This window comes from Lytechinus pictus, chromosome 13 (genome assembly GCF_037042905.1).
Source record: "Lytechinus pictus isolate F3 Inbred chromosome 13, Lp3.0, whole genome shotgun sequence".
In the NCBI taxonomy this organism is placed as follows: domain Eukaryota; kingdom Metazoa; phylum Echinodermata; class Echinoidea; order Temnopleuroida; family Toxopneustidae; genus Lytechinus; species Lytechinus pictus.
Genome location: NC_087257.1, coordinates 18377888 through 18390983, shown reverse-complemented (window position 1 = coordinate 18390983; position 13096 = coordinate 18377888). Strand labels below are relative to the sequence as shown.

At 38.1% G+C, this 13096-nt stretch overlaps 1 protein-coding gene across 2 annotated transcripts in view; it reads left to right on the top strand.

The window, feature by feature from the left end:
* Window positions 1-13096, top strand: part of LOC129275101 (protein boule-like) — a 39248-nt gene that overhangs the window by 6411 nt on the left and 19741 nt on the right. The window contains exons 2-4 of one of the 2 annotated variants that reach the window (XM_064109023.1): window positions 662-892; window positions 4185-4304; window positions 12988-13079. In XM_064109023.1, the coding sequence (XP_063965093.1) occupies window positions 662-892; window positions 4185-4304; window positions 12988-13079 (443 nt within the window). Of the gene's footprint in view, window positions 1-661; window positions 893-4184; window positions 4305-12984; window positions 13080-13096 lie in introns of both variants that reach the window. The other variant, XM_064109022.1, reaches the window with a different exon arrangement.

Here is a 13096-nt window from a genome sequence, read left to right as displayed (position 1 = left end):
TTTTAGCCACTCCACTTTTGATTTTTTTTTTACATCATAAAACGATCTTTTACAGAGTCAATAAAGAGCTGAATATTTTCACTGGCTTTCTTTATAGTTTCCAGCTAAATGAAAACAATTCTAAGGAAATATGGCAAACAGATAACCTTTTCATGGATTTAAAGATGCAAAATATGAAATTTTAGCAACTTTTGGTGAAGGTTTTTATAACCTTAAATTAAGCCCCATTTATAAATAGCGAAAAAATCAAAATAAATGTAATGACTCAGGCCTACGTTGCTGAAAATAAACTTCTAAATGTGTGTTCTTTTATACTGTACATGATTCTCAATCGTTGTTATTTTGTATGACCTTTAAAAATAAGAGTAGTGCCGTCATTAAAAATAAATAAAACAAATAGGGCAAGCAGTTTTTTCTATCGGGCAAGCAAATTTTTTCATCACTTGCCCAACAGGGCAAGTGACGAATTATTTTTTTGTAGAGGCCTGGTTACCATGGTAGTTACCATTGGATGGCAAAGTTTCCATAATACATGTACCGGTAGTAACTTTTATGCAACGGGGCCTGGTCCTCATCCTTCTTTGAAGATAAATGATCAGCATCTATTTACAAATTGCTAAAAGGGTTATCACGAGACTTGGTCCCATTGTTTTGAATACAGAGCAGTGCAAGGATTTACAGTAGTAGGCTGACATTGAGACAGCTGAGAAGGAGACGGGAGATAAAAAGAAAGAAGGAGAGGAGAAGATTGAAAAGAAGGAAATTCAGGATCAATAAACAGTGGATTAAACTGAAGAAAAGGGAAGCAGTTATAGAAAAGAGGGAAGCAGTGGAAAAGGAAAAAGCGGGAAATACGGCAGAAACAGAAATAAAGGAAGAAGTAGAAATGAAGGTAAGGGATTAAAGAGAAGGAGGAAAATAAGATTTTAAGATTCAATAGCCTCCACAGATTCCATAGATTCCACAGCAAAAAAGTAAGATCCCTTTCAGATCGCTAATGATAAAAATATGAAGAAAAATAAAATGAATTTGGGGGCTGAATATTTGTCCCATGTCTGAATACCTGTGTGCAGTAAAGAAGAGGTGACTCATTGTGAAATTGAAGTTGATCAATTTGCTGATTAAAAAAAAAATCTTAGATGTATATCCAAACCAGTCTTATCACTTTGAGAATGGTTCCTTCCAGATAATTCTAGCTCATGACCTGGGTCTTGTAACACAAAGCTTTATTAGCAATGATCGTAAACATTTTTGTCTCACCTGCATAGCAGAGTGAGACTATAGGCGCCGCTTTTCCGACGGCGGTGGCGGCATCGTCAACACCAAATCTTAACTGAAGGTTAAGTTTTTGAAATGACAGCATAACTTAGAAAGTATATGGACCTAGTTCATGACACTTGGCCATAAGGTTAATCAAGTATTACTGAACATCCTGCTTGAGTTCACGTCACATGACCAAGGTCAAAGGTCATTTAGGGTCAATGAACTTAGACCATGTTGGGGAATCAACATCAAAATCTTAACCTAAGGTTAAGTTTTTGAAATGTCATCATAACTTATAAAATATATGGACCTAGTTCATGAAACTTGGACATAAGGTTAATCAAGTATTACTGAACATCCTGCTTGAGTTCCGCATCACATGACCAAGGTCATTTAGGGTCAATGAACTTTGGCCAAATTGGGGGTATCTGTTGAATTACCATCATAACTTTGAATGTTTATGGATCTGATACATTAAACTTAAGGCCACCGCACACCTTACGACTGTTTGCGATCGGATTTTGGAACAAATCACATTTTTCTCATTTTCTGAAAATGTGAATGGACCATATCATTTTATTTGAGGTTAAAATTAATTGAAAGAATACCCATTTTGAAAGATTGCAAGCCTTTAATTTAGAGTAAAGGCCAAATTAGTTTCAAATCGTAGCCAATGGTACGACTGCTATGACATCATTACGACTAGATATTAAATTTGCTTTTATTCTAAGAAGGATGAGAGCATAGTCACAGATTTGAACATAGGTATTCGTACGATGATTTAGAACATTACACAGTAAGATATTCCAAGTCTCAATATTAGCATTGATCAAATTCTATACGTTTTATTCTGAAATCGGGTGGCAGACCAATCGTAAGGTGTGCGGTCGCCTTTAGACATACATGTAATAGTAATCAAGTATCACTGAACATCCTGTGCAAGTTTCAGGTCACATGATTAAGGTCAAATGTCATTTAGGGTCAATGAACTTTGGCCAAATTGGGGGTATTTGTTGAATTACCATCATAACTTTGGAATTTTATTGGTCTAGTTCATAAAAAACTTGGAAATAAGAGTAATCAAGTATCACTGAACATCCTGTGCGCATTTCAGGTCACATGACCAAGATCAAAAGGTCAATGTACTTTGGCCATAATGGGGGTATCTGTTGAATTACCATCATATCATCGAAAGTTTATGGATCTGATTCATGAAACTTGGACATAAGAGTAATCAAGTATCACTGAACATCCTGTGCGAGTTTCAGTTCACATGATCAAGGCCAAAGGTCATGTAAGGTCAATGAACTTTGGCCAAGTTGGGGGTATTTGTTGAATTACCATTATTACTTTGAAAGTTTATTGGTCTAGTTCATAAAACTTGGACATAAGACTAATCAAGTATCACTGAACATCCTATGCGAATTTCAGGTCACATGACGAAAGTCAAAGGTCATTTAACTTTGGCCATTTTAGAGGTAATTATTAGATTGCTGTCATAACTTTCAAAGTTTATAGATATAGACCGCTGTGTTGGCTCAGTTGGTAGAGCGTCCGTCTCACAACCGGGAGGTCGGGGGTTCAAACCCCGGCCGCGTCAGACCAAAAGACGTTAAAAGATGGGAGTTGCTGATACCCTGTTCGGCGTTCAATTGATGAAAGAGATAGAGCCTCGTCGATCTGGCGCTGCACAGCGGCTGCCGGGCCCACGATCAATTGGGCAATTCAAATTTTCGGAGTATTTCATTTCATGTCTATTTCGAACAATAAAATATGGATTTTCGTCATCTTTTATTTCATCATTATCATATAGTGTATAAAATGTGGATATAGGGGTAATCAAGTATCACTGACAAGTTTAAGGTCACATGATCAAGGTCAAATATCAATGAACGTAGTTATATGAATGGTGTTTTTTGTGAATAATTATGTTATAGTAGTTTTCAAAGTCAGCACTGCTGCTATATTGAATCGCGTGATGCAGGTGAGACCGACAAAGGCATTCCACTTGTTCTATAATTGATTGCATTGACTATATATACCCTGTACATGTATAATCAGGAAAATCAAGTGTACGATTAATCGCTAACCTTTGTGTTGAAACGGGACCCAGGGGAGCATTTCATTAAACAAATAGTCACTGATTCTCACCGAGTATTGTTATAAGCTACTGAAATCCTTGCATCTGATTGGCTGAGAGCAGATTTGTCAGTGGAAGGCACTATCAAGGTGCTTCGTGTCCTGAACACTCCCCAGGGCTTCTGTTTACAGTATATTAAAACATTTTAAACCTCTTATGTGAAATCAGGCCAAAGAGTATGGCGAAATTAACAATGTTATTTTTTTTTTCTTCTTTAATCCCCAACGTCCCATATCAGGAACCGACCGAGGAGGAATTGGGAGTGCGTACTTGTTTATTATTAGTCCTTGTTGCGTAAGTCTTTGTTGCGAAGGTATATAGTTGCATGCGTTCTGAAGTTATCGGAGTCTAAGATTGTCTGGATGTTGGGGGGGGGGGGTAGAGAATTCCAGTCCTTGATGGTGCGTGGAAAGTACGAGTTTTTGAAGCAGTTGATGCGAGTTGATTACTGGATGAAGGATATACCGGATGTGCGTCTGGTAGCTTGAGTCGCCAGACATACAGTGTAGATAGTCCGACACCGGCCAGCCAAGTGTCCACCCAAGGCCTTGTGCAGTATAGGGACCATGGAAACGTTCCTTCGTGTCGAAAGGAGATCCCATCCCAACCCCTGCATTAGTTTTGTAGCACTGGTGGTTTGCCTATGGTCATCACACACCATTCTGGCTGCCCTTCTTTGCACCTTGCCAATTTCATGAATATGTTCTTTTGTATATGGGTCCGAAACACTAGAACTTTCTCTCATGTAAACAATGTTTCCATTGTTTTTTTTTTATTGCAGCCAACCCTTGAAAGTGCAGCCAGTTCCCAAGCCCCTTCCCCTGTCACGGGCGCACCAAACGCTCCGAGGTACGGAACAATCATTCCCAACAGGATATTCGTCGGTGGAATTGCATTTAACGTGAGTATAGTTTTGATTTCCAAGAAATGGTGTGAAGCATCTTGGTCTTGTAGTTTTAACACTCCCCTTTCAAACAGAAGCTGTTAGGTTCAAATCCCAATCACTGCTATCCTACATGTAGATGTACACAGCTTTCGTAAGCTCCAACTTTGTCTTCTTTTGCTCCTCAAACTAGCCACAATCCGTAATTTCTAATCATTTTCATAAAATAAGACATATATGTAACACAAGTCAAAGTTAATGATAAAACAGCATACTGACATTTTGCCAATTTGCATATTTAGATAGTGATTTTGTTTTTTGTCTCGCCCACCAGAGGTGAAGGCGAGACTTAGGGATCCAAATGTCGTCCGTCCGTCGTCTGTCCGTCTGTCACAAACCTAATGACACATAACTCCACAACCGTAAGTCACTTTTCAACCAAACTTGGATGGTAGATGGACTTGGGGGACCTGCATGTTATGCTGCAGTTGGAGGTCACATGGTAAGGTCATTTTCAGGTCAACGTTAAAGTTTACATGCAGGTCAATGTTAAAGTTTAAATGCAAGACTCTCTTATGACACCTAACTCCGCAACCGTAAGTCACTTTTCAACCAAACTTGGATGGCAGATGGACTTTGGGGAACTGCATGTTATGTTGCAGTCGGAGGTCACATGGTAAGGTCAAAGGTCATTTTCAGGTCAACGTTAAAGTTTACATGCAAGACTCTCTTATGACACCTAACTCCGCAACCGTAAGTCGCTTTTCAACCAAACTCGGATTGTAGATGTACTCAGGCGACCTGCATGTTATGCTGCAGTCGGAGGTCACATGGTAAGGTCAAAGGTCATTTTCAGGTCAACATTAAAGTTTACGTGCAAGGCTCTTATGACAAGTGTTATTCCATCCCAGTCATTTCACAATGAAGTTTCGATACAATTCTGTTGCGTGCCCTCGCAAATCACGATATTTCTGGTTATTTTCATAAGTGGGTGAGACACAAAATCGCTTTTGCCTTATTATCATATTGCCAATTTTAACTTGCCAGTGGAAGTGACTGAGTACGGTCTATCAAGATTATAAGCCCGCAATGATTTTATTTTTTATATTTGTTCGGCACTTCTTGATTTGCCCTTTAAACATCATCCAAGGTGTATAGGCCTGTACTAGACGGGTCAATATACGACCAAAAATAGCCTTACCCGGAACAAATTGCAACAAATGATTTTTCAACGGTATTTTGTACTATTTGACCTCAGGAATAACATACTAAAAATCTACCAAAATCCGCATCCGGGAAAGTGGTTATTTTCAAGATGGCGTCCAAGATAGCCGCCATTCACTGAAAATTGATACAACTGACACATAATCCACCCTAGAATCCTATTTCTTTCTATATTCCATGGTCTGGGGTACAAAAGTTGATTTAGGCTAGAAAGAATTATAAGCCCTCCAGTGTACCAGGCAAATCCAAGATGGCGCCCAAAATGGCTGCCGTGGGCTGAAAATCCACAATTCATCTAAATTTGTTTTTCATTCAATGGTTTTAAGGGTGAAATAGTACATTGAAACAAGTTACAAGGACAGCCAGTGATCTGGTGTGTCCAAAAATCCAAGATTGCTTCCAAAAACGGAGTTTAAAATGGCTGTTGATAATTTAAATGCACATAGTTCATTTCATATCCGCCTGGGACATAATGATTTTGGTGTCTAGACCACGATTTCAATGGTCAAATAAGACATTGGGACAAGTTACAAGGACAGTCAGTGGTCCAGTATGTTCAAAAATCCAAGATTGCTTCCAAAAATGGAGTCGAAAATTGCTGTTGCTACTTAAAAAACCCGACATAGTTTGCTCAATGGCCAGAAATATGATTTTTTTTTGTCTATACCATGGTTAAATGGGTCAAATAATACGTTGGGACAAGTTACAAGGAAAGTCAGTGGGCTGGTATGTGCAAAAATCATCGATGGATTCTAAAATTTGATTCTGAAATGGCTGCTTATACTTAAAGCGGACATAGCTCATTTCATTTTGGACTGAGATATGTGATTTTGATGTCTAAACCACTGGTTTCAAGGGTCAAAAAATATATTAGGATAACTTACAAGGACAGTCAATGGTCTGGTATGTCCAAAAATCGAAGATGGTGTCCAAAAATTGGTCTTTAAAATATGCTGCTGATACTTAAAACGGACAAAGCTCATTTCATATCGGCCTGGAAAGGTGATTTTGGTGTCTAAACCACTAGTTTCAAGGATCAATTAATACATTAGGGCAAGTTACAAGGACAGTCAGTGGCCTGGTCGGTCAAAAAACCTTAGTTGGCTTCCAAACCTTGATTCTAAAATGGCTGTTGATACTTAAAAGTGGCATAGCTCGTTTTAAATCAGCCTGTGAGATATAATTTCGGTGTCTAAACTATGGTTTCAAGGGTCAAATAATAAATTAGGACAAGACAATGGCAGTCAGTGGCTTAGTATGTCCAAAATTACAAGATGGCTTCCAAAAATGGAGTAAGAAAATGTCTGATGTTAATACATAAGGACATAGTTTGTTTAACATCTGTCTGGGGAATATGAGTTTGGTGTTAAAAGCATGGTTTAAAAGGGTCAAGTAATACACTAGGGTAAGTTACAAGACCAGTCAGTTGTCTGTATGTTAAAAAATCCAAGATTACTTCAAAAAATGGGGTGTAAATTGACTGTTGCTGTTTAAAAGTATGCATAGTTTATTATAAATACACCTTGGAGGTATGATTTTGCTGTCTATACTAGAGTTTACAGGGTCAAGCAATACATTGGGATAAGTTCAAAGGACAGTCAGGTGTCAGGTATGTCAAAAAATCAAAGATGGCTTTAAAAATGGGGGTCTTAAAGACTGCTGTTACTTAAAAGTGGATGTAGAACATTATAAATACACCTTGGGGATATTATTTTGGTGTCTACACTAGGGTTTCAAGGGCCAAACAATACTTTGGGACTGGTTACCATGATATGCAGCAATCCATTTTGCCTTGAAATCCAAGTTGGCTTAATAATGGGTTCTAAAGTGACTACCGTTACATAAAATATCTACCTAGGTTAGAAATAATCTTGGTGCGTAAATGCATGGGGACAAGTTATCATATTGTTTCATGAGTTGGTAACAGCACCCATTTTGATGAAATTTTAGAATCCATCATGGATTCTTTGACAAAATGGGGTACTAACCATCCTTGTTACTTTTCCGAATGTATTATTTATTGAATGATATGAGTCGTTTTAGATTCCTTTTAAAAAAACCCTCTTGTGTTTTAGGCAAACTGGACAACTGCATATCAATGTAACAAGTCCAAACGTATTATTTTAATCATGAAACCATAGTGTGGACACTGAAATCATATATCCTAGGTGGATTTTAAAGGAACTATGTCCATTTTTGTCTCACCTGCATAGCAGAGTGAGACTATAGGCGCCGCTTTTCCGACGGCGGCGGCGGCGGCGACGGCGACGGCGGCGGCGACGGCGGCGGCGGCGTCAACACCAAATCTTAACCTGAGGTTAAGTTTTTGAAATGACAGCATAACTTAGAAAGTATATGGACCTAGTTCATGAAACTTGGCCATAAGGTTAATCAAGTATTACTGAACATCCTGCCTGAGTTTCATGTCACATGACCAAGGTCAAAGGTCATTTAGGGTCAATGAACTTAGACCATGTTGGGGGAATCAACATCAAAATCTTAACCTAAGGTTAAGTTTTTGAAATGTCATCATAACTTAGAAAATATATAGACCTAGTTCATGAAACTTATACATAAAGTTAATCAAGTATCACTGAACATCCTGCATGAGTTTCACATCACATGACCAAGGTCATGGTCATTTAGGGTCAATGAACTTTGGCCGAATTGGGGGTATCTGTTGAATTACCATCATAACTTTGAAAGTTTATGGATCTGATTCATGAAACTTAGACATAATAGTAATCAAGTATTACTGAACATCCTGTGCAAGTTTCAGGTCACATGATCAAGGTCAAAGGTCATTTAGGGTCAATGAACTTTGGCCAAATTGGGGTATTTGTTGAATTACAGCCATAAATTTGAAAGTGTGTTGGTCTAGTTCATAAAACTTGGACATAATAGTAATCAAGTATTACTGAACATCCTGTGCGAGTTTCAGGTCACATGATCAAGGTCAAAGGTCATGTAAGGTCAAAGAACTTTGGCCACGTTGGGGGTATTTGTTGAATTGCCATCATATCTCTATAAGTGTATTGGTCTAGTTCATAAAACGTGGAAATAAGAGTAACCAAGTATCACTGAACATCTTGTGCGAGTTATAGTAGTTTTCAAAATTAGCACTGCTGCTATATTGAATCGCGTGATGCAGGTGAGACGGCCAGAGGCATTCCACTTGTTAAAGTAACAGCAGTCATTTTAGACTCCGATTCTTGGAAGCTTCCTTAGATTTTCGACATACTGGACCACTGACTGTCCTTGTAACTAATTTTATGCCTTTTGAAACCATGATATAGGCAACAAAATCATATGCCCTTGACGAATAAAACATAACTATGTCCATTTTTAAATACCATCGCGGCTATTTGATACTATTTTTTAAGCCACCGTGGACTTTTGGACATACTTGACCACCAAACGTCCTTGTAACCTATCCCAATTTATTATTTGACCCATTTAACCATGGTATAGGCACAACAAATCATATTCCCGGATATTTAACAAACTATGTTGGTTTTTTTTTAGTTCTCAAACCAAAAAGTGACAAGGAGACCACCGACAGAATACCGCTTGTGACCACCTTCCATCCCAATCTACCCCCTCTCCGCAAAATCCTGTTTGATAACCACCACATTTTACACACTTCTGATCGTCTCCAACAGGCCGTTCCCGATACTCCCCTTCTAGCATACCGACGCCCACCGAATCTCAGGGACCTCATTGTTCGTGCTGAAGTGCCCTCCCTCACTAACCATTCTTCTCCCATACAGCATGGCACCTTCAAATGCACCAGCAACAGGTGCATCATATGTGAAATACACCTTCACGAGGGCGATACTTTCACCAGCAACTCTACCAGCATGTCTCACCAAATCAAGGGCAACATCACATGCACTACCACTAATGTTGTATATCTCATCACTTGCAGAGTTTGTAGGGTACAATACATAGGGGAAACCAAGACCACACTCAAGAAACGGTTCTACGGGCACAGATCCACCGTCAACACAGCAAAGCTGGACACTCCAGTTGGCCGCCATTTTAACCTCCCCAACCACTCCATCACTGACATGATGCTACAGGGCATCGAATCTTTAGGTACCCGTCCTGACTCAGTCCGTACTAGCAGGGAGAAGCTCTGGATGAGACGACTTCGCACCACCCAACCTCATGGCCTGAACATCCAAGAGGGGAACGACTGATTTTTCTTTCCTATCCACTTTCAATTTATATATACATATAATTTTTTCCCCCTCAGCTCTTTTGAATAGTTACATTATAGTTTCTTACTCTACTTTCCTCCCATATCTCATACAAGCTCAGCTCCAATTTTTCCTTCCTTATTCAGGCGATATAATAATTATTATATATATATATATATATATATATTTGTTTTTTCTCCACTCACCTCTTTTAGATTTACCACATTTGCTTATTTACATGTATACTATGGTTTCTTCATAATACACCCCCTCCCTTCTATATTTGCTTTTACCTTTTTAGGCAATTTGCTTCCTCTCTTTTTTTTTTTTTTCTTTTTTCCCCTACTATATAGTGTTATGTTTTTTTCCCGTCACACCTAGCGGATTACAATATCAGTTACACCATATGTGTATTTATATATTTTTTCATATACATTTCTTTTTTTGATATATTTATATACATATCACTTATAGATACATATTTACACTTACCTTCTTCTCTTAGTTTGTTTAATGCTTTATCATATATACTTATATGTCTTTTGCACATTATCAGTTGTTCCCCATTCTTTTTCTTTTTTCCCCCCACTCTTATGCACCAGTTTATTAAGCCTTTCTTTGTAACCTGTTTGACCCACCTCTCACTAATTCTCTTGTTTTTCATCCCATTATCACTGTTTTGTTCCAGATCCTGTTTGATGTTGCCTGCCTCATTATTTTAATCCCTCTTGGCTTGAGGTCTTTTACTGGCCTTACTTACACTAACTTCCCTTTGTGTCTGCCTACCCCTTTTCTTTTATCCCCTTCACTAACCTGATTGGTCTTCTCTACTCACTAATGCCCCTTTTGTCTCCTTGTTTCTAGTGTTGCTGTAGTTTGTTTGTGGTCTATATTATGGTTGTTCCACTTTATATGTTTGTCATTTTGCCTCCGACGAAGATTCTGCTAGGATCGAAAGCTTAGGCCCCTTTTTGACTTTCTGGTTTTTTTTTTAAGTAGCAACAGCATTTTTTACTCCATTTTTGGAAGCCATCTTGGATTTTTTAACATACCGGACCACTGACTGTCCTTGTAACTTGCCACAATGTATTATTTGACCATTGAAACCATGGTCTAGACATCAAAATCATGTCTCTCAGGTGGATGTGATATGAGCTATGTCCATTTTAAGGATTAACAGCCATTTTAAACTCAATTTTTGGAAGCCATCTTGTATTTTTCGACACACCATACCACTGGCTGCCCTTGTAACTTGTCCCGACGTACTACTTCATCATTAAAACAATCGAATGGAAACCAAATTAAAGCCACTTAAGTAAGTAATAGATGAATTGTGGATTTTTTAGACTACGGCAACCATTTTGGGCGCCATCTTGGATTTTCCTGGTACCCTGGAGTGCTAATATTCACTCTAACTTGTATAAATAAATTATTTTACCCATTGGATCATGGAATATGAATCCAAATAGGATTCTAGGGTGGATAATGAGTGAGTTATATCCACTTTTAGTGAATGACGGCCATCTTGGACGCCATCTTGAAAATAACCACTTTTCCGGATGCGGATTTTGGTAGATTTTTAGTATGTTATTCCTGAGGTCAAATAGTACAAAATACCGTTGAAAAATCATTTGTTGCAATTTGTTCCGGGTCAAACCATATATTGACCCGTCTATACATGTATGCTATGGAATTCAAACCCTCATAGTGAGTGTACCTACATGTATGTTATAGTGAGTGGGTGATGTCCAATGTTTTGGTGTGATGAGGCATTGAATCTGTCTGTGCAAGGCAACATCAATCAAAATGAAATGAACAAGCTCTTGACCTTGAAGTGTAATCCGCTGTGTATAAAATAGTCTTTGTTTCTAGACCCTATTGTACATGTACATGTAAATGTACCTTGAAATATTTGATTGCAGACCCTTACTGTCTGATAAATTTTACAATGATGGTTTTTTACTGACAAGATAACTCCTTTTAATCTCAACATGAAATTCCTCAAAATCTATAGTATCTGGCGGATCATCTTTTCTTAAAATTGCCCTCATACACTGTACCTGGATTATTTGCCTCCATTTTTTCTTCTCTCCTGAGTCCTGAGAAAGAATTGCTTAAAAACCTTTACAAAAAAAGAAACAAACATACTGGCTACTGTACATGTGTGTAGTGTACATGTACATGCAGATGGAATGCTTTAAGTACTAATAGCATACATCAGAATTTACCATGATTATTTTTGTTGTTGATGTTGTTTAGCCCGGTTTAACCGGTGTTCTTGCTCAGTTAGTAGAGCGTCCGTCCCACAACCTGGAGTTCAAACCCCAGCCTCAGACCTCATACCTCAGACGAAGAGGTGTAAAAAAGATGGGAGTTGCTGCTACCATTTTAGTGATCAACATTTAAGGGATAGAGCCTCGTCAATCCAGAGCTGCACAGTGGCCCATGATCAATTGGGCAAAATTAATTTTCAGAATATTTTTATTTTCAGATTTCTATTTCGAACAATAATATATGGACTTTCATTTTTGCATCCCCGAACAGAGTTCGGAGGATAGTATGGATTTGGCTTCGTTGCGCCGCCGCTGCGTCCGACTAGAAAATTATTTATGCTAATTCATACAAAATTTATTCATAAATCACAAAAAATATGCTTCTTCTCTGTCATTTCTTCATCAATTTCAATACTGTTTCCGCAATTTATGTCACCAATATAATTTTCTTTATCAACTGGGCTGAAATTAAAAATTGTGTCTAATTTTGTTGCGAGATGCCAGATGAGCTCCACATCATTGATGTGCTAGTTCAAATACCGTACTGGAAATATCCCTGAGCCATAAAGGTAGTTACTGTAGCCTACACTTCCATATTGAACTGACCTTTGATACAATTTTGTATACTAAACATGCTGTGTATGCATGTCAAAATGTATCACAGGTACGTACATGTATATTATCTATAGTAGATATTAACCTGTTATGTACATGTACATTTATGTATTCAAGTTACTTTTAAAGGCAAAGATCCCCCTGACAAACACCTTATCGTAAATAGCAGAAAAAATAATAAAAAGTATTAGTGAAGGTTTGAGGATACACATTTATTATTTGCTTTGCTTCGTTGAACAAAACTGAAAAAAGGCTTTAACACCAACACTTAACACTTTACACCATAATCTCAACACCACTACCATGCATTGTGTAAATCATTCTGGGGACAGTCTATTCAATCATCTAATTTACTAACTCCATCTTGGTGTTGTGTTTTTTCAGCAGACAAGCGATGCAGAGCTCAGGAATTTCTTCTCGGCGTACGGTCACGTCAAAGAGGCAAAGATTATCGCAGACAGAGCAGGAGTGTCAAAGGGGTAAGCGTAATTTGTCT